The 23,140-nt window shown below is 34.1% G+C and overlaps 3 protein-coding genes across 3 annotated transcripts; 1 reads left to right on the top strand and 2 right to left on the bottom strand.

Moving 5' to 3' along the window:
• The first annotated feature begins 48 nt into the window (after window positions 1-48).
• Window positions 49-9,230, top strand: LOC123219333 (PHD finger protein ALFIN-LIKE 4-like). The gene is made up of 5 exons (XM_044641227.1): window positions 49-219; window positions 1,816-1,848; window positions 6,874-7,102; window positions 8,047-8,182; window positions 8,619-9,230. Exons 1-5 carry the CDS (start codon window positions 99-101, stop codon window positions 8,886-8,888), a joined length of 789 nt encoding a protein of 262 aa, XP_044497162.1. The 5' UTR covers window positions 49-98; the 3' UTR covers window positions 8,889-9,230.
• Window positions 9,231-10,146: 916 nt separating this feature from the next.
• On the bottom strand, window positions 10,147-11,830 carry LOC123217945 (solute carrier family 25 member 44-like). The gene has a single exon (XM_044639045.1). It carries the CDS (start codon window positions 11,498-11,500, stop codon window positions 10,445-10,447), a length of 1,056 nt encoding a protein of 351 aa, XP_044494980.1. The 5' UTR covers window positions 11,501-11,830; the 3' UTR covers window positions 10,147-10,444.
• A 1,075-nt stretch (window positions 11,831-12,905) lies between these two features.
• LOC123219636 (ankyrin repeat-containing protein ITN1-like) lies at window positions 12,906-14,847 on the bottom strand. Its single transcript, XM_044641640.1, has 3 exons — window positions 14,481-14,847; window positions 14,268-14,365; window positions 12,906-13,700 (listed from the first exon to the last, which is right to left on the bottom strand). The coding sequence occupies exons 1-3, from the start codon at window positions 14,845-14,847 to the stop codon at window positions 12,906-12,908; spliced, it is 1,260 nt and encodes a 419-aa protein (XP_044497575.1).
• Window positions 14,848-23,140: the final 8,293 nt, after the last annotated feature.

The raw sequence follows: 23,140 nt of genomic DNA, 5'->3' as shown, positions 1-23,140 counted from the left end.
TCCCCACATTCACTATATATATATAGTCTATTTATTTTTACTCTCACTTTTTTATTCCTGAAAACAATTTAAAAAAAAAATTAATCGAGTTTTGAGATATGGACGGCGGGGGAGGTGGCGGAGGCGGCGCCGGAGCTCAGTACAATCCGCGCACAGTGGAGGAGGTGTTTAGAGATTTCAAGGGACGGAGAGCTGGCATGATCAAAGCTCTCACTTCAGGTGTTTTTTCTGTCTGGTTCTCGAGAGAATATCGAAGAAACTGAATACAATTATGGTTTTTTTTTTTGGATTTTCAAAATCTTAGTGGGTTTGTGTTGATTTTTGGCTCAGTAATGTGGTTTCTTTGTTTTTTTTTTTTTTAAAATTTGTAGAAGGGTATTGTGCGTTGAGGATTTTAGTGTTATTATGTTATTCTTTTACGAGGTAAATGCGTTTTTTAATTAAATTCCTTTTTTCTTTTTCAACCTTTTACGGTGAAGGTTTTGTTTGTTATGGAAGTAAACGTACGTGCAAGTGAGAGATAGAATTTGTAATATTGAGAATTTTTAGTGTTTTTCTGATGCTTTCGGCTTGGTATATGAGCGTTTGTTACCCAAGGTAAAACGTTTGAGAAGTGGAACAAAGTTGTCTATTTTTGGAATTTTACTGTTTATGATGTGGACAATTGAAGAAGAAATTCGGAGGAAAATAACAGTATGGAGAGAAGAAGTACAAAGAGAATTTAGAAAAAAATTCAAGAATTTTCTTTAGCAGGCAATCTGCATTTTTATTCCATCATCACATTTTTTAAACCATAAGCCAACACATCATTATAATATGTTTCTCTCTCCTCGTCCAGTCTCTCGCATATTTTCTTTTTGTATGGTTCTATTCACATATTTATGCTTGTAGAGTCCTACTCACATATTTATGCTTGTAGAGTCCTACTCACATAGTTTTGCTTAAGGTTGGATTCAAATTCAGTTAAGCTTGAGTTTGGGCCAGCTTGAGTTTGACTCAACTTAAAGGAGTCAAGACGAGCTCTCCTCAAACCATGCTCGAGTTCAACTCAGTCTGAAAGGAGCCAAACTTGAGTTTGTAAGGAGCAAAACTTGAGTTTGTCTACAATATCAGATTGAGCTCAATTTTAGGTCAACTCGTTTTGATGCATGAGTCAAGATGATGTTGTTCTGACCGTTTCGAATCTAGCTGACTGGGTTTGCGAGCCTGGCAAGTTGGTCACCTTGGTTCATATAAGTTTATTTGTTGTTCTTTGTTTTGTTATTAGTATCTTGATGGGTTTTCCATGTTTTATTCTCTTTGAAAATCTTCTATTTTACTATTCCCTGTTTTAGTTAAATCTGGTTGTTTCCAATTTTGTCTACTATAGGATTGAATGTTTGGTTCTTGAGAAAATGAGAACACATGGTCAAGAAACTATTTGAGTGCCTTGTATTTTGGTTTGGGTTGGGTTGGTTACGGAGCTTGAGAGAAGACAACTTGGAATTACTTATGCTTATGCTTTTCCTACTTTTTTATATGAGAAGATAATGGAGTTTATTGTTTTGTTATTCTATGTTTGTTTGACAAGAAACTAGAGGAAAGTAGGGGGAATACTTCTTTAATTTTTTTTTCTTTTGGGAAGTACTTTCCTTTTCAATGGATATGAGTATTCAATGTGGTTGGTGAAAATTTGTAATGAATATGGAAATTGAAATGTGAATTTAGTGCTCTTTTATAAACAATAATTGAGATGTGAAATCTTGCTTCTATAATTGACCTTTTGGAAATGTGTTCATTTTGAGATTTTGGTGACATGTTTTGTTGGTTTTGCAGATGTTGATGAATTCTATCAACTGTGTGATCCTGGTAAGGATTTACCTTTCTCTTTTGAAGTTTTTCATGTATCTTTACTTATTGATAAATGCTCAAATAAATGCTTTATAGATTGTTAAATTCTTTTTAGTACATTTGTGCTGTTTTCCCATTGTTAGGTAGGTAGCTTTTCCTTGTTGGTAGTTTTATGTTTCTTTGGGGCTATATTAGTGGTTAAAATGGTTTCCTTGTCATTATCTTGTGTATGTTTATGAGATTTATGTTCTGTGTATGATGTATCGCTTACCTGGCTATAATGAAGTGTGATAAAAATGCTTGTATTGGACCACTTCCCAAGAAGTCTACTATTCCTTGATAAGTTTGACTTTTGATCCTAAATATGATTGTTGAAGAGTTTCAAATGCTTGAAGTGGTATGTTCTTTCTCTTCCACTTGGTTGTTTTGTTGTCTTTACCTATTTCTAAGTTGGTTGTTGTTGTAATGAAATTAAAATCTTGTCTGTTGATTTTTTGTTGTTTGTTATGTTTTTTTTGTTATCCCTGCTTGTTGAAGTTTTCCCTTTACAAGTGAAATTTATGATCAATGTTCTTTTCAAAATCTTTGTACATGTTTAGGTTATGGAGCCATAATGGTATAGTTCATTAGTTTTCTAGGGGCTAGGTAGACCTTTTATAGCTAGTTGTCAATTCATAACTATCCATTTTATGGTTTTTGTGTTAGATTATGAAAACATGGATTAAAAGCTGAATCCACTAACACTCTTAGGTAAATCTTATATCGATAAAATATGAGAGAGATATTGGATATGTATAGACATCTCACATCGCTTGAGGATGACAATAGAAGATCTATTAAATAACATGTGAGTTTTTAAATTGTCAAAATATGTTTTGGATTACAAAGCTCAAAAGCAAATTTATGATAAACTGTGTATTCAAAGCGGACAATATCCTGATAGTGGGTGTTACTGGACTATGATATAACAAATGGTATTAAAGTCACTTCGCATTTCTTCTTGAACAGTAGTGAGATAAACCTCAATAAGGATGCTGAATCTTATAAAGTTGTTGAATGTAATATCTTTAGATAAATCTTATATAGACAAAACACAAGAGTAACTATGTATGGACATCTAACATCGCTTTGGGATGATAACAAAAGATTAATTAAATAGCTTGTGAGTTTCTAAATTGTCAAGATGTGATTTGGATTACAAAGTTTAAAGAAAAATTGTGATGGACTATGCGTTTGGAGTGAACAATATTTTGACGATAATTTGGATTATTGGATTACGATGTTATAAATGATATTACAACCACTCTACATATCTTCTTGAACGATGGTAGGACAGACCTTTGCGATAATTCTGAATCCCATGAGGGAGGGACTGTGTGTAAATGTAACACCTGTAGACAAATTCCACATTGACAAAACACATGAGAGGTGTTGAGTATGTATGAACATTCTATATTGCTTGGGGATGATAACAAAATATTGGTTTAATAACCTATGAGCTCCTAAACTGTCAATAGATATTTTGGATTACAAAGCCTAAAAAGCAAAACTGTGATAAACCTTGTTCAACATGGATAATATATTGACAGTGGGTCAAGTTATCGGAACAAGATGTTACACTGACTTCTATTTTATATAGTACACAATAGTAGGGTAATTATTTAGAATCTTGATTTCTTCCACTAATCAAGGAAATAGATCAAGAAGAAATGAAACGGGAAAAAAAAAATCCCTAAAAGGGAATAATAAGAAGTAGATTTTTTATACTCCCTCTTAAGTTGGTGAATAAGTGATATTCATGATTCCTAACTTGTCTACTAAGATTTTGAAATTTGATCTATAAAGACCTTTGGTGAAGATATTTGCTACTTGTTGTTTCATGGGAATGTAAGTCATGCAAATTTCACTAGTTTGGATCTTTTCTTTAAATGAAATGCTTGTCAAGTTCAAAATGCTTGGTTCTATTGTAGTGCACGGTAGTATGGGCTATGCTAATGACAACTTTGTTGTCACAATACATTTTCACGGGAAGTTTTATTTCAACTTTGATTTATTATTGCACCCTCTTGAGCCAAATCTGCACTGCTACAAGCAAATTCTTTCTATTTTTTATTTCTCCACATTACTAGATTACCCTGAACTTTAGTGTAGTAGTCTAAGGTAGACTGCGTATCTCTAACAGAACCAACCCAATCTGTATTTGTAAACCATACAAGGACTTCTTAAGTTTACAAATCTTGTTGATGTTGCTTTGACTGAACCTAGGAGAAGAATTCATGTGAACCTCTTCTTCAATTTCTCTGTTTAAGAAGGTGTTCTTGATATCAAGTTGATGAAGGGACCAATTTAGATTTATTGCAACAGAGAAGGTGCATATTGTATTAACTTTGCAACCAGTGCAAAAGCTTTGCAATCAAATGGGCCTTATATTGCTCAATACCACCATCTGAGTCGTATTTAATTGTAAAGATCCACTTGCATTCAACAATTTTCTTCCCTTTTGGTAAATCAACAACCTCCCACGTCCCATTCTATTTCAAGGCTCTCATTTTCCCATGGACTTTACCTTTCCACTTGGGATTCTTGAGAGTTTCATGGATGCTGGATGAGATACTCTCTTTTTGAATTCATACAGTCATAGCCCAAAATGCCCTAGATAATCCGTCAAATGTCATGTAATTGGCTAAAGGGTGTTGAGTACAACTTTAGACTCCCTTTCTTAAGGCCACCAGAACCTCAAGATTATCAAATTGTGGATTGCCAATTGCTGATTCTATCACTACATTCTCGGATTTGGTTCAGTTCCAACTCTTGACTGTACCTTGGAGTTGTGATTGCTTGTCATGTTTATGGTTTTGTTCTTCGTGAATAAGCACATAACTCAGTTTCATCTGGAGAGTTGACATTATGTGAATCTTTTGTTGTTTTTAACTCAACTTTTGTAACACAAATGAACATGATATGGGTTAAACAAGATGTAAGGACATGATTATAGACATAGGTCGATCAGAAGGTTTGGGCAAAGATGACAAATTCAACAAGCTATTTTTCTAAAGAAATCTCCTCTTACTTTGGGAAGGAGAGATGTTCAAAAAGAAAGTGACATCAAGAGAGACAAATAATTTTTTGATTTGTGGGCTAAAATAACAATAACCTTTTTGAATTAGGGAGTACTCTAAGAAAACATATTTAATGGCTTTTGGATCATTCACTGTGTAGTAGACTTATTTGTCTGCTACATAAATTTCCCTGTACATATTTAATGGCTTTTGGATCATTCACTGTGTAGTAGACTTATTTGTTTACTACATAAATTGTTGCCTCCCAACTGGGTTGCCACTCTGCTCTGCCCTGTACAGGGACAGGACGGGAATGGGGGATGAATATTTCCCTGTGGGGTGGGGATGGGGAAAGATTCAATCTCAGGGGGAAGGGGAATGGGAAATTCAGCCTTGCCCCACCCTGCCCTGCTCTGCCTTGCCACGTTGCCATCTCTAGACTTGGTATTATCTGCTGAATCACTGGAATGGCTCGAACTACTGATTCTGGTCATTGTTGTCTTGGCCATGTTTGTCAGTAGCAGCTGAGACCACCAATAGGTTGGCTTACTGCAGCATAAATTTTCCAGAGGTTGACAGCTATACAACTGGTTAGAGAAAATGGCCTGGAGAATTGAAACTGGAAAAGTCAGCAATGAAAGCTGAAAAATTTAAAAATAACAAGGAGCCTAAGTCCTGCTCTAATACCATGAACACAGGGATTAAAAGATTAATCCACTGTTCTGATCATATTAGAAATTAAGCTTCTAATTTATGGAGTTACAGCAGTAGGGTAATTATTCAGTTTCTTGATTTTCTTCCACTAATCAAGTAAAGAGATCATGAGTTTATTTAGTTTCCTGATTTATTCCACCAAACCAGGAAAGAGATCAGAAAGAGATAAAACAGGGAAAAAAAACCAAATCCCTAAATGAAAACAATAACTAGCAGTTTTGCCAGATTTTCTACAGTTTCCATCTTTCATTGGATTTCTTTTTGTTTGTTTGTTCTGCTGTGGAGTTAAATGTGTCGCAGCCTTCATCCAAATGTGCAAGGAAACTGTTAATATTGAAAAAACGGTTGGAAACATGTTGCAGCATTCATCCAATTTTGCAAGAAACTGTTTTTAGGAATGATAGGGGGGTCTCTTTCACATAATGTTAAAATTCTGCAAAACCTGTGCTAGTGCTTTAATTTATCTTGGGAGCTGCTACTTGCTTAAAATGCTAAAGTGTAGTACTGTATCCAAAAGTCATCTGCCAGGTGTCTACTTCTGCAGACCAGCATTTGGTGATGACATGTTTATTTTAGATCACAAAATACATTTGACCCTTTTTGAGATCTACTGAGTACAATGAAAGGTAGCCTGTAGCTTTCTCATTCTGTTGATATTTCACTGTAGCTGTGTAATCATGACATGTGCTTAGTGTGTCCAGGCATCCCATACAGTTGTGCAATAAGTCATGTTTTCTATTTCTGGTAGGCATAAGCATACATTTAATGCAAGGTAAATTTGCTTACAAATCATATATGATGGTTGGCATATTGTTGTAGTATTTCTCTCAGATTATGTGGATGTTGGAACTGGAACCCAATTTTATTGTATCACTTTTATCATGTAGTTGATGTTAAAATAACCATTCAAACTAAAACATCACATGTTTTTAAATTTATGAAGTTCAGTTAGTTCATGTTTCAGCTTGAAATTTTTGTTTGGGATGTTATTATGAGAGGTTTTACAATTCTGGTCCCACTTGAACAGGTTTCTGTCAATTTGTAGAGGTGAATCCAATATTTGTATGGAAGTTTAGAGACTTTTGCTATTAACTGTGACTAGCCCATTGAACATGTGTCATGTATGCTCTGGGATATAGTTTTTTATATACAATTTCCAGTACATATTTTGTTTATAATTTGATGTGTTCATTGATTTTCATATTCCATTCATAGCTGTATTATGTACTGTTAGATTCAACTCATGTTATGATAATTATTTTCTATTCAGAGAAGGAGAATCTCTGCTTGTATGGCTTCCCTAGTGAGCAATGGGAAGTCAACTTACCAGCTGAAGAAGTGCCTCCGGAGCTTCCAGAGCCAGCTTTGGGTATCAACTTTGCAAGAGATGGCATGCAAGAAAAGGACTGGCTGTCTTTAGTTGCTGTCCACAGTGATGCATGGCTGCTGGCTGTTGCATTTTATTTTGGTGCCAGATTTGGATTTGATAAGGCTGACAGGTATATATAACTCATTAGAAAATTTTTGCTTCTTACTAATATTTCTCCCTCCTTTGAGACAATGAAGTTGGGTGACCTTTATCAAATCTTTCTATAAAGTTGGGATTAACATTTGGGTTGTAGAGTTAAACTTAATTTTGTTTGGTGTATACTTGTGTTCTTGTGCTTTAAAAATTCTTGTTTGTTGTCTTACATATATTTGGCAAAGTACTTTTAAGTACATTGAAAAATTAAAATGATTCATTTCTACATAAGTCAAATGATCTTAATGGTGTCTTGCTCCATTTATTTAAGCCAAAGAAATAATGTGATGAGTCGAGCTTTAGATTTTTCATAGGTTGGCCATTATTTAGGGCAGTGTTATGTTACTTATCAGACAGAATTATTGAGTTTATTATTAATTGTCATTTTGTAAGCTATACTTTCTGACTAGTCAATCACTTGCCACTGGTCTGAACTATTATCTGTTTTAATTTATTTTAGTTCCAGAAGGCTGTTATATAATGTTTGTTATCAGTGTTTATGATAAAATTAAGTATTTTCCGTGGTCTCGGACTTCAAAAGATGAGATTAAGACTCCACTGCTGAGGTTACTCAAGGTCTGTCAATTCATATGCGTCTCTTTTTCTTCACTGCATGATGTTTAGTATTTACATCTAACATATCATGATTAGCATCTGAGCTTTAAAAGTATCATACCTAAGTCATAATTTTATGGAGATGAGGCCAATTTTTTTATTTGGTCACGTTGATCTCAATCATATGCTGTTAGGAGCAACTTTTTCACTTTAACAGGTCCAGGTTTCTTGCAATTAAGGAACTGTTTGTCACCTAAGATAATTTATTTATATTTGAAATAATGGTTGTTTCACTAATACATAAATTTTCATATTAGAGTTAATTTTTTAGTGCAACACTGTTTCACTTTGTTATTTGTGATGCAGAAAACGACTTTTTAATATGATAAATGATCTTCCAACAATATTTGAAGTTGTGACTGGTGCTGCAATGAAACAAGTAAAGGAGAAGACATCAGTTTCAAATCATAGTAGCAACAAATCCAAGTCAAATTCCAAACCGGTAAATACAACTTCCTGTATCTGATCTTTACATTTTGCAGAGAAAACTAGAACATAATTATGGCTGCCAGTTATGTTGGTATCTGCTGTTTGATTATAATGTGAAAGCATAAAATCACTTAAGATGTTTGGTTTGACGAATTTACAAACCAGTGTTAATTGATCAGTCTAGGACTCTAGGTTGCAGTGGCAAGATGAAGTCATTCTCTGCCTGTAATCATGAGGAATGATGCCCTGGTACTTCTTAAGTTCTAGATAACAAACTCAAGGACTTCTCATTAGTTGTTTATGAACACAGGGCATCATTTATGAAATGGGGTAATTCAAGCATGCTGTCTTTGTGTTCTCTGGTCTTTGGAATTAGGCTTAAAATATTTTTCACCTGGTGACTCTTACTAATTGGTACATTTCTGCCTTGTTTTCTGGGGTGAGAAAAGCAACGGGGATCTGAATCTCAGGGGAAGTACCTGAAGCAATTGCAGCCGAAAGATGAAGATGATGGCTTGGATGATGAAGATGAAGATGAGCATGGTGAAACTTTGTGTGGGGCATGTGGTGAGAACTATGCATCAGATGAATTCTGGATTTGCTGTGACATCTGCGAAATATGGTTCCATGGGAAGTGTGTGAAAATCACCCCAGCTAGGGCTGAGCATATCAAGCAGTACAAGTGTCCTTCGTGCAGCAACAAGAGAACTCGCCCATGATGTAGTCTCTCTCTTGCTCCACATGCACCTCTTCTCTTTGTAGACTCTGCTAACTTGCCCTGTCCATCAGTTTCTCTGTTTGCCAGCTCTATCAGTAGTTCAGCTTGTGAATGGATGTGGATACTTCAGTTTAGGAGATCTCAGTTTTCAATATGGTACTGTTTGGTGTTTATCATGTCCATTTGGTCTCTGTGATACATAATTGTAGTTTATCTTTCTTAATACAGTAGCCAAATCTCTATCCAATTGTTAAAAACTTTGGTGGGTCTAGAATCCATTTCTTGGTGTTGTATTGCATATTTTCTATACAAAGCCAACTGGCCCTTCTGCTTTTATGAATTAGCATTATGGCAAGCATGTAAAAGTGACTCAGATATTCTGAGCTGTTGGGTTCCTGGGCCCTGCTGCTGCTGCATTTTGCAATAACTGGAGTGTACAGAAAGGTAAATTAAATAATTAGTCGGGCCAACTAAGTGCCCATGGGTCATTATCATGGGCTCCAAAATTTGTGATCCGGTCATTGCCAACCATAGAGCTTATCCAATACCATCAACCGTTCCAACCCCGGCTAAAGAGATAGCACTGAAATGAGACGAAATGATTAATCTATTTGGTTTTCCCAAAACAATAAAATTATATGCATGCAGTTTGAGTACTTAATTAGGCAATCAAATGATATGATTGATAAAGATTCGATTGGTGCATTCAATTTGCTGCATAATGGATAAGGGTCAATGGATTGCTTGTTAGTATAATGACAATTTTATATGCTGTTTAAACTTACGCAGATATATAATATAGGACAACATCAAGAGTTGTTCATGTGATGGCAACATAACAATTAAAGGATTAGCAATGGGTGATTTCTTAATCAGTTTAAGATTCTATAGTTATAAGACATAAAATTAGATACAAAGGATAAGCCATTAACTCAATTCGTATATACAAAAATGCTACCAAAGCCACATCCATCTCAGAAACCCATAGACCCACCATTTATTTTTTAAGTTATCCACAGCAAAACACAACCCCACCACTACCATTACCCAAACTTTAATCAATTCTTGGAAGAAGAACATGACAAAGATAAAGCTCCACATGAGTTTGTTCCAAGGGCTCAGATTTAGCCATCAAATCAAATAATGGTTGCAGAAGACTTAAATCAATGGAAGGAATCTCGAAAACACTAGAGTGATTTAACATTGGATGATGAATAAGATGAATTTTAAGTTCATAAGTGCAGATCCTAATTTCAAGATTAAGGAGAGCAAAAGAGATTTATATATATGCAAGAGAGGTGACATCAATTACATTGATTAACCCAAGAGGCAGGCTAAAAAGAGAGTAACTAGACAAAAATAATATAGACAAGAAGAGTGGAATTTAACAAGATTAGAGATAAGAGTACACTAAAAACCCCCTCAGTTTTCCCCATTATGATCCCCATTATTTGAGAAATTCACAGGCAGTGACCATTGCCACTGCAGGCATTTAAATTGACGCAGAAAGCTCCAACCTTGTGTAACAAGTCATTCATCATGCAACAACCCTCCATGTCATGTCAAAACCTCTCGATTTTTAGTTGAGAGGCGTTTCAGAAACTCATAAGTAGTGATCATAGTTGTTGCAGAAATAGACATTGATGCCCACCTTGGCCCCAATCCCCTATAACAAGCCATCCAACCACCTTCCCTAACCAAATTCCTAACAGTCTGCCCAACAGTTGGTCCGCGCCTGCCACTGTCTTCCCCATCCAAGACCTGCAACCTAGTCTTAATTGTATCAAGTGGCATTGTAATTAAGGCCGATACACCACCTGCCATTGCTGCACTCACTCCCTGAACTGCCATTACCATTTTTGCATCCGGCCTAATGATATTCATACTTCCCTCACCATCATCTCCACCACCAACACCATATGCATCTTTCCTTGAAATATGCCAACCAATCCCTCCCCAAACCACCCTTTGAGCCACGGAGTATGATGCCCACCATACTGCATTAGATGGTGCATATGTCAGGATTGATATTCCAAATCCCCTATACAATCCTCTTGCCCCATCGGTCCTAACAATCTTCCTAAATGCGTCAATCCCATTTACATATCTACAATCTTTTCCATTAGCAACCATTAACCTTTGACTCACAACATCAATTGGAGTCCACACAAGTTGAGCAGCCATGGCTGCAGTCAACCCTGCAACAGCATTTGCAATTGTAGCTGCAGTCCCCTCATTAAACCCTAATCTAACAGTGAAGCTCCCAACTTTACTCTTTGTAACCTCTAAAGCCCCCATGTAGAGCGCCCTAGCAGGGATTGTACCCATCAATGAAGTCCCAAACCCTCTATACAAAGCCCTAAAGCCCTCATTTCTCACCACAAAAGTTGCAGTTTTTACACATGAAACTTGACACTGACCCACTTGTTGTCTTGTCTTTAACACAACTACAGGATAAAGGGCTGCCGAAACCCCGGAAAACAGCGCCGCCCCATGTAAGAAAAACTTCCATTTGTCTAACATTTGCCAATCTATATCGCTCGGTACGTCAATTTCTTGACCGGATACCGATACCGAAACCGATTCTTCATCTTCCGCTGCTCTTAAATTCATCTTTACAACAAAAACTCAAAAATTTTCACCCCCAAAAAATAAAATAAAAACATTTACAATAAACAGCTATTACAACAACACAAAATTTGCTCTGGTTTACTCTGTTTCGTTTCTTTTTTTTTGTTCTGTTTCTGGACTTCAAATGAAAAAACCAAGGGAGACCCAGATCGACGGATGGATCTGACCACGCAAGGTAGCGGCCGGTGACCGCATAACTGGCCGGAGAGTTTCGACTTACCGGAATAAAGAGACCGAGATACGAAACAATATCAAAGAGAGTCTACATTCTACAGAGGAGAAGAGAAACGTGTGGGTGACCTGAATAAAAGGTGAGTTTAGATTAAAATGGCTTAAGGGAAACCGACACGTGGCAGAAGGTTTCGTTTTAATATTCGGTTGTCAGGTGGCTTTGTCTGAGGGTGAGGAAGAAATTGGAGAATGATCAGCCGTTCATTGGTTGAGAGAAGTGACCATCGGACGGTTCTTGATTTGTTCAAATGGTGGAATAAAATAGATGATCCAAACGTTTTTGTCTAGTTGATGTAAGGTGGCATATAAATCCTATCCACTTTAAGGTGGGTTCAGGCGTGGGAGGGTGTATGAATATCCACATGGACATCCGTAAACAATCCCAAGCATAATAAAATTATGCATATACAATTAAATACATAAACGACATATCATTATATAATTGAATAATTTTAAATTAAAAATAAATAAACATATAATTACATAATAACACATAATCATATACATAATTATATATTTAAAAGTGTATACATATATAATATTTTTAAAATTTTATTTATTTGATATGGAAGGTATAATATTAAAAGAACAATTTAACTTAAATAAAAATTTCTCATTAAAAAAAAAAAACAGTGAGTAATATGTTAATGTATTAAGAATTTTGTTATACATTTTATGAGATGATATAAAAATAGACCCTACACGTTATAATAATATTTCGATCAATGCAAAACTCTATATATTTTTTATTAATAAAACTATATTTACCTACTTTAAATATAAAAATATATGTATATTTTATGTGTATTATCAAATAATTAAATAATTTTGAATTAAAAAAATAACATTTACACATATATTAACATATTATTTATACATTAAAAAAAAGATATATAAGATATTATTATTATTATTTATATATATATAATATATGAGAAATCAAAATTAGGATCTAGACTCTTAGCTAGGGCGCTAAGAATCCATAATTAATCAAACATTTATTAAATTTCCGTCCAAAACAAGAACTCATGATGGAAGATTAACTGATAGAATATAACAAGTCCATCAATAGATTGCATGAAATTTTCTTGTTCATACATAATTTATTGATCAAATGTGTCCACTTCAATAGATAATAAGATTAAATCTGATCTTTCTAAACACTCACCACAGGCTGATCAAGCTGTTTTTTCTTCTTAAAACAGCACCATTTAGCCACAAAAATCAGCTTCTTCAACACCCACCAGCAAAGTCTTATTGCATGCATAAAAATAATAGCGACAAGCGACCAAGCCCAAACCTGCGAGAAGGCCTCAAACGCCGGGTGACTTAAACTCACAACATTTGGTATTACCAAGATAAATGAGGAAAAGTATGCATTGGCAATAAAGAGCACCGAAATCCACATTTTTACCACCAAAATTCCCACAGAAACTCTATTCCTGAGAGCAACTCCACTAATGAGCCACAAAATTATGCTGAGCGATGCCGAGAATGAGACTGTGCTCGCGATTGTTAAGTAGTAGTACTCATCAGTGTATGCATGAATTGCAGTTCCAGCTCTGCAAATTTCCCCCTTTGGGCAGGTTTTAGCTTTCGAATGATCGGTGTCTTCTTGCCAGTAGCCACTTGGTGGATTTGTTGCAATCTGGAAACTCATGGTGGCAATCAAAGTGGCCACCACCATCAAGTTGCCTCTTGTTCCTTCATAGCGATCGCTCTTGTGCTTGCTGAGCCTTCTCCATTTGGAGAATGATGTTATTATTGATTTAAATATTTGGGGTGCTTGGATGGTTTTAGCTTTGGTGGTTGTTTCTTTGATGAGATTGTTCTGTAAATTCCTTTGAATTGTGCCATTTCTGCAGATTCCATCGAAGGCTGGAAAGCCATTTTTGGTCAAGGAGTTCAGATCCACTCTTATTTTCGGCACGGAAAGCAATTTGCTAATGGTCTGCATAAAGTTCAACCAAATTGAAATAATACTAGAATACAGTGAGCAAAATGATAATTCAGTAATTTGCCATATATGTTGTGTTATACAACTAGCAAACATGAAGTGCCTGCCTGCTATTTGGGACTTGAGCATGGTTATATTTAAGCAGATTCAAGCTCGAGTTCACTTTGATATTTAAACTTGAGTTCGCTTCAAAAGTGCTCGAACTTGACTTGTGTGAAAGTAGTCAAGTTTGAGTTTGGCTTGAGTTCAGACTTTAAACTTGATTCAGTACCAAAACGATGTCATTTGATGCGTATTAATCAAAATGATTTTTTTTACTCAATTCATATCAAATTTTTTCAGGGTAATGAACTTGACAAACTAAACACTCACAAAAGTCAAACTTGAAAATATTTAACTCACAGAGTCAATTTCGAGCTTAAGCTTGTTTGAGCTATAACTCGATTGAGTTGAGTTTATTTTAGACTCGTTCAAACTGAGCTCGAGCTTAAACAAGCTCGGCCGAAATCCAATCTTATCTAAAATTTAAGTAAATTAAGCAAGAGATAAGAAGACTTGTACCTCATATTGTTGCAATATAACAGATACTTGCAAGATAGAGTTCCCTTGAAGGTTTTTGGAATTGAGAAACTCTTCATCATCAACTGATGACACCAATACTTTGAGTGCATCCAAATGATTATGCTTAACTCATAAATGTAGAGTTGTTTCTCCATGGATTTGCACAAGAATTGACTCAGGTTTTGCACTTATAAGCTCGTGTATCACCTCAACTCTCCCTCTCATTGCAGCCAAATGGAGAGGAATTCTCCCCTCTTACATCCTTATTTGCTATTAACAGCTCTTTGACAATTTCACCGTGGCCCTCAGCAGCAGCCAAGTGAAGAGGTGAGCGTTTGAAAGAGTCCAACTCTGTGACAAGCTGAGGCTTTTGGCTCACAATAGCTTTGGTGAACTCAACATGACCAAGCAAAGCTGAGATATGCAAGGGAGTTTCAGTGAAGCGAGTGAGTGAAATTTTATGGAGAATGATTGGATCATTCTGTATCAATGTGTTCAAGGTGGCTACACATCCCCTCATGCTTGCTTCATACAGCATTTGAGTGTCATTTTGAGCTGCTTCCTCAGCTTGAATCTCCATTTCTGTCTTCTCTTGGTTTTGCATTTTTCTGAAATTCTCTCCTTTTTGAATTCTTTTATCTCCAAGAATTGTAATAAGAGAAAGAAAGACGGGATATTTAAATTTTTGCCACAAAATGGGTTAATTTATACAATTATACCATGTTTTTTATTGATTAAACATTTTCACTATTTTATTCATAAAATATTTAAAAAATCCTTATTTTTAACTATCATAGAATATTGTCTTTGCTGCTATTCATCACAACTAATTAAATTTTCTCCCCAGTAATGAATGTGCACGAAAGGCTCTGACAGATGTACGGTATAAAGCCAAGTGGAGACGTCGGTGTTCACGCCAACGCCTGGCGGGAACGCAAAGCAGTGTTATGATTCTTACTCAGAAATCAGAACTGATTAATTACAGTATATTGCTTTTTTTCTTGAAACTTACAATAAATGTCTATCTGCCCTTGTACGGTCGTTCATGCAACTGTACGATCTGATTTCGTTGTAAAGTTTGTTTCAATCTAAGAAAAAAAGAGTATTTTTTACCCAAATTTTGTCATTTTCAAACCTATGCATATAAAAAACGAAAAATTCTAACTTTTATCTATGGTGAAACTATCATTTAAAATTTCGGTTTAAAAAAAGGGTAAAATCATCATATTATCTATAAATTTTAAAACTTTAAAATTTTATCATTTTTCCCCTTAGGTTTTTAAAACTAACACCCCAACCCCTCCTTAAAGTTTAAAAAGTTTAGATTTTACGTATCTTCATCGCACTGTGTGATGAGGAGATGAATATCTCTTCATCCCACCACCACCATCGCACTTGGAGAAGCAGAAGACCGAAGATGACGTCGGAAGATGAAATTGAAGAATAGGGGTGAAACTGTTATTTTTGAAAGTTATGGAAGATGAAGTTGAGTTTTAAAAAATATGGAAACCCTAGGTTTAGGGATGAAAATGTTACTTTTCAAAGTTTGAAAACTTTAAGTAAAGGTAAAATGTTAGTTTCTAAAACCTGGGGAGGGGGAGACATGGAGTAATAAACTTTATAACTTTTTAATATAAACAGTAAAACAACTATTTCACCCCTCCCTTTAACAAAAAAAATTAACGGAAATTTGGCTGTAGGTGGGAATTAGGTTTTTCATCTCTCGTGGGTGTAGTTTGAGAATGACCTAAAATTTGGGTGGGAAATAATCCTTTTCCTTTTCTATATATATATATATCTAACTTATATAATTGTCTAGTTTACAAACTTTTTCTCATTTATATAGATTATGTAAGACTTAAATATGTGCTTCTATCTATACACAATCACAAATATATAAGATAAAAATTAAAATATTTATAATTGTGAAATATAAAATTTGACCTCCCACCATTATTAGATGATTTGTTGCAGAACATACCCTTGAAATATGCTTGTGTGCTGTCTTCTAGGTGATTTGATTTTTTACAGAATATGGTGTATGTACTTTTTCAAAAATCACTCACCTAGGGACTAGGGATGGCAATGGGGAAGGGAGGGGAGGGGATATCAATCGCAGTCCCCGTCCCCGTAGGGGATATCAATCCCCATCCCCGCCCCGTCCCTGTTACGGGGATAACAAATAATCCCCGTCCCCTCCCCGCGAAGGAAAATCCCCTCTCCATCCCCTCCTCGTCCCCGTGGGGAAAAATCCCCTCCTCATCCCCTCTCCGTCCCACAGGGGAAAAATCCCCTCCTCATCCCCGTCCCGTCCCCGCGGGGAAAAATCCCCTTCCCATACCTGTAAACATAAATTTTAATTCCTTTATGTATTTCAATAAATAAAATAAATCATATTCTCCCAAAATATCACTTGCTACAAGAGTTACAAAATATTCATTATTATTTTAGTTCAAATACAAAGTTTTCATAAAATCTAACAATATACAATAATCAATCTCTTCATTAGTAGCTCTTCATGTATGTGATTTAGGGTAATTTTATAATAATATTAAATTTAACACTTTTCATTCACTTCAATTGATTTTATCAAGTTTATAATTTGTTTTTTTATGTAAAACCCGGTGGATTGAGTGATTAAGTTTTGAAGTTGAAATAGAATTAATTTGGTGCATTTGCATTTTATGATAATGAGATTCTGGGGTTTTTTTAATATATTAGATTAATAGTTCAGAAATTAGTAAACGCTGATAATTGATAATTAAAAAATTAGTAAAATTAAAGTTATAGTTTTAATAAATCATAATGTAAAAATTTTTAGAATTTAATAGTTTAAAAATTATTATATTAATATATTAGATTTAGGGGGGGGGGGGGGAGCGGAGCGGGGCGGGGTGGGGCGGGGTGGGGACATATGTATCCCCGTCCCCGACCTGTCCCCAATTAAGGAGATTTTTTTCGTTCCCATCCCCGCCCCTTTCTCCGTTTTTATCGGGGAATCCCCTCCTCTTTAGGGTCTGGGAGGGTTGAGGCTCCTAAAGGCGGGTCCAAATTGCCATCCTTACTAGGGACCTTAAAGATAGCTTAAATACATCCTACCATAAAGGATGAAAAACTGAAGCATTTGTGGATGAGTTATGATATGAGAGTTATAAACCATTAAACATGGGAGTTACAAACCATCAATACTCTTAATAGTTTCTTTATTTACTGCATAAAACAGTTCCCAGAAAGAAGAAACTGACATTCTCCCACTAGGTCTGTAACCCATGAATGCATATACTGAAGTAAAGAAATAAAATACATGAATTATGACGATAAGTCTTCTAAGAACAAGTATTATCTTTCATGTATCACGATGCATCTATTTCTTAATTACTTAATGAATAAACCTTATGTTTATTCTAGACCCAAAATTGATTGTTATTCTCAACAAAATTGTGTATATGAAAATGAGAAAAACAAATCAATTGAATATTGAATAAAAATTTTATTATTCATAAAATGTATTTACATCATTCATACGATGAAACCAATTTCTATCACATTTACAACATGAGACCAACTCTTATTCGTTTAACGTGATCCTTAAAACTCTTTAGTGGCATGCGTTTTGTTAAAGGATCAGTAATCATCAATTTAGTGCTGACATGTTTAATGACCATCTTATTCTTTTTTACACACTCCTTAATGACTAAATACTTAATGCTGACGTGTTTACTTTGATTACTATTTTTATTATTTTTAACTAAGAAAACAGCAGCTGAATTGTCATAATAAATTTTTATTAGCTTGGAAATAGAATCCACAATCCTAAGTCCAAATATGAAACTTTTTAATCATACAACATGTGATGTAGCCTCAAAACAAGAAACGAACTCAACCTCCATGGTAGATGTGACAATCAATGATTGTTTGACACTCCTCCAAGATATGAGTTTGCCTGCAAACATGAAAATATATTCAAATGTTGATTTTCTTGAATCAACATAGCTAGCAAAATCTAAATCGGAGTAACCAACCACCTTTAAATTATCAATCTGTCTATATATAAGTATGTACTCTTTGGTCCCTTAAAGGTATCGCATCACTTTCTTTGCAGCGTTCCAGTGGTCCATACCTAGGTTACTCTGATATCTTCTTAACATCTCAACAGTAAATGCAATGCCAGGCCTCGTATCGACTTGAACATACATCAGACTTCCAACAGTTGAAGCATAGGGAATATTCTACATTTGTTCCTTTTCAAGTTCATTTTTAGGGCATTGGTTCAAATTGAACTTATCACCCTTTACAATGGGTGCTATACTTGGTGAACAATCTTTCATCCAAAATCTCTCTAAAATTTTGTTGATATAAGGTTCTTGAGACAAACTTAGAATACCTTGAGGTCTATTCCTACGAATCTTAATGCTAATAACATAAGAGACTGCACCCGTATCTTTCATATTAAAATTTTGAGGGAGTAATTGTTTCACCTCATAAAGCAACCCCTTATCATTGGTTGCAAGTAGAATATCATCCACATATAGAATAATGAAACAAATCTTACTCCCACTAACCTTTTGGTATATGCATTGATCCATGATGTTCTCTACAAACCCGAATGAAGAGATAACCTCATGGAATTTCAAATACCGTTGACAGAAGGCTTGTTTCAATCCATCTGATGTAATTCTAAATCAAAATGAGTCATCAATGCCATAATTATTCGGAAAGAATCTTTCTTAGATACAGGAGAAAAAACATCCGTATAATCAATTCCCTCATTTTGAGTGAAACCTTTAGCAATGAGTCTTGCTTTATATCTCTCAATGTTACCTAATGAGTCATTTTTTGTTTTAAAGACCCATTTACACCTAATGACCTTGGCCCCATTAGGTAACTCGACAAGATCTTAGACTCCATTACTCTTCATAGATTTTATCTAATCTTTTATGACATTGTACAACAAAACAGATTTACTACAATCCATTGCTTGTGAAAACGTGATAAGATCATCTTTGACTCCTAAATTATGGTCAACTTCTTGTAAATACACTATATAAAGGCTAGAAATAGCTGATTTCCTTATTCTAGTTGATCTTCGTAATGTTGTAACACCATCATCCTATGAAGTAGACTGTACAACCGGTGGTTCAACAGTATCTAGAAATTGTTGAACAACTTGATCTACTAGACTATTATCAACAGTTTGTGGAATTTCAATTATTGGTTGTTCAACATCCATTTGGACTTAAGGGGTGTTATGAATAACAACCAATCTGTTACTTAAAACAAGTGATTGAACATCTAAATGATCTTTCTCAAAAACTAAGTCTTCAGATTAATCGCTCCCACTGATCAAGTCATTCTCAAGAAATTTTGCATTTCGAAATTCCACAATTCTAGTTCTATGTGATGGATAGTAAAATCTATAACCTTTAGACTTTTCGATATATCCAATGAAATACCTACTAATGGTCCTTAGGTCTAATTTCTTCTTATATGGATTATAAACTCTTACTTCAAATAGACATCGTTAAACATGTATATGTCACAAACTCGTTTTTCAACCTTTAAATAACTAAAATGGTGTCTTAGAAACAACCTTGGTTGACACTCGGTTTAATATATACGCTGCCATTTTAAAAGCTTTAGCCCACAATGATTTAGGAAGTTTGGAGCTGCTAAGCATACTCTGCACCATGTCCAATAAAGTTTGATTTCTTCTTTTTGCTATACCATTTTGGTTTGGAGAACCAGACATAGTGTATTGGGCAATAATCCCATTTTCTTCAAGAAACCTTGCAAATGAACTAGGTGTTTGTCCATCTTGACTATATCTACCATAATATTCTCCACCTCTATCTAATCTCACGATTTTAATTTGTTTTCCATATTTTTTCTCTACTTCTGCCTTAAAAACTTTAAAGGCATCTAATGATTCGTTCTTGTTATGAAGCATGTAGAGATACATGTATTGTGAATAATTATTAATAAATGAGATGAAGTATTTTTGACCATAAGCGTTTATATCCAAACAACAAATATCCGTATCTATGATTTTTAATATGTTCAAACTCTTCTTGGCACCCTTGTTTGACTTGTTGGTTTGTTTTCCCTTTATACAATCTACACAAGTATTAAAGTTAGTAAAATCTAGAGTATCTAGTACCCCATTATTCACTAACATTTTAATTCTTTCTATGAAGATATGTGCCAATCTTTAATGCCACAACATAGAGGAATTTTCATTCATAACACTTTTTTTAATACCAACATTATTTTGAGCATGCACCAAATTAAATGAAATATTGTTTTGTAAGTGAATTTGAAACAAACCATTAGACAATGTACCATTTCCCATAATTGAAGATTTATAAAACAAGCTAAATGATGTTTCATAAAATGAAAAGGAAAATCTAAAAGGTACTAGTCTTGAAACTGAAATCAAGTTTCTAGAAAAACTTGGAATATAAAATGTTCGTTCCAAATCTAATACAAAATCACTATCTAAAATTAATCTGCATGTTTCGACTGCTTCCACATGTGAACACATCTTGTTTCCTGAATGGATGCATTGTTCACTGGGCATCGACTTCTTTTGGTTTAGAAAGCGGTACAAGGTATTTAAAACATGAATTGTTGAACCAGAATCAATCCACCAAGTGTTATGACATACGTCAACCATATTAGATTAATACCATACAAGTAAGATTTGACTACCTTTTTTTCAAGCCAAACTTTAAATTTGAAGCAGTCCTTCTTCCCATGTCCTTTTTTTTACATAAAAAACATTTGGACTCCTTCTTGAATTTAGGCTAAACAAATATTTTATCTTTACCCTTATACTTAGCTTGGTTTTTCTTCTTTTTTCCTAGAGTGACCATATGTGCACTTTTACCTATTTTCATCAATAGCCTTCTTTCCTCTTGTACAGATATGGTCAGAAGTTCATTGATTGATATTTTTTTTATGTGCGTTGTAAGAGATTTTGAAAGGTCCATATTGTTGTGAAAGCGAATTTAAAATGAAGTGTACAAGAAAAGATTTAGACATCTCAATCTCAAGAAAAATAATTTGTTATTTTATTCTAATTAATTATGTAAATATAATAAAAATTCCCTTGGGATAAGATTTATCATATTTACAATGATTAATTATAATTGATGTCATATAACTATATGTGATCTTAGGATACTCAATGTATAATTTAAATATAATTAAATATGTTGTGACTACTCTTTAACTAATTAAAATCATACTAATCACTCGACATCTAATTTATGCATAAATTCATTAAGATAAAAATAATTTCAATTAAACCTTAAATATGCATAAAAATTAATCCACATGAATAATCAACAATATAAATTGGATTTAAAGCTAAAGTAAACCAATTTTAAACAAATATAAATAGCAATTACGCGTCATAATAAGTATATTGAGAAACATATTTTATAAAACTAAAATAATTGCTATTCCAAAGCGTAACCTATTGCCAACCAACTACAAATTATATGATAAAACTGGAAAATTTTTGAATTTAACCAATGCAAAATTTTTCAAAACTCAACTGAGTCACAATAATATAATAACGTGAAGAGCAGATGTCAGAATCAGAAGGCTTAAAATGGCTTGCTGGTTAATCGGTTCAGATGACAATCAAAATGGCAGAGGTTTGAGTTTTGCAAAATTTTTAATTAGTATTCTGCAAAAGAATAATATAATAGCAAATATATTGCACCAACAGACAGCGAGACCCTAACTGTTTAAGCGTTAACCCCTGTTCTATCAAGTTTTTGAGTCTCAGGTTCAAGCCGTGCATTACTCCGTTTTCCCTTTTTTTGAATCAACAGGAGATGGATGACATGTTGTTTGCGTATTCTAAATGCAGATAACATGTCGGCTGAATCGGTTTAGTACATAAGAGGTTGAAAATGTGTATGAGATGTCGGTTACTAAAACCGTATGAAGCTGACATGTCATCTGAATGTTGTTCCTAACCTTCAGTCGGGTCATAATTCGGATCGATCGATTCAATTTCAGACCCAAATATTAAAAATACCCTAAATCAACATATAAAACTCCAATTTTGATGTTTCATAAAAATTCTTGGTTTTTCATGTAAAATTCATGTAAACAATAATTTTAAACAGAAAATACCAAAAATAAATTTTCTCTCTCTACAACAAATTCGAATTAAACATAAAATTCAAGACAATTCAACAACAAAACAAAGCAGAGGCTGTAGAAAGTTCTGATACCAAATGTAACACATAAATATGTGTTTCTATCTATGCACAGTCACAAATAAAATCTGACCTCTTGCCATTGCTAGATGATTTATTACAGAATATACCTTTGAAACGTGCTTGTGTGCTATCTTTTCGGGGATTTGATTTTTTTACAGAATATGGGGTATGTATTTTTTCAAAAATCACTCACTTAGGAACTTTAAAGATAGCTTAAATACATCCTATCATAAAGGATGAAAAACTAAAACATTTGTGGATGAGTTATGACATGGAAGTTACAGACTATCAACAATCTCAACAGTTTCTTCATTTACTGCATGAAGCAGTTACCAGAAAGAAGAAACTGATAGATTATTGATATATTTATAGATATTAGTACCCTGTAACATATGATACGTATTTTATAATATAATATAATATAGATGTAAAATGATACGTATTATAAGATATATTCAATTAATATGATATAATAAATATATCATATAATATGATATATATATATATATAATATGATATAATACATATTATTAATACAGAATGATGCATTTTTAAGAAAAAAAGATGATATAATAAGAGTGTATATAAAAAAATTTAAATTTTTAATATTATTTGCGATATAGATGATGTGTCATG

Source organism: Mangifera indica, chromosome 6, assembly GCF_011075055.1.
Source record: "Mangifera indica cultivar Alphonso chromosome 6, CATAS_Mindica_2.1, whole genome shotgun sequence".
Taxonomy (NCBI): domain Eukaryota; kingdom Viridiplantae; phylum Streptophyta; class Magnoliopsida; order Sapindales; family Anacardiaceae; genus Mangifera; species Mangifera indica.
The sequence above is the reverse complement of the archived record's forward strand: the minus strand, read 5'-3'. Positions and strand labels throughout refer to the sequence as shown.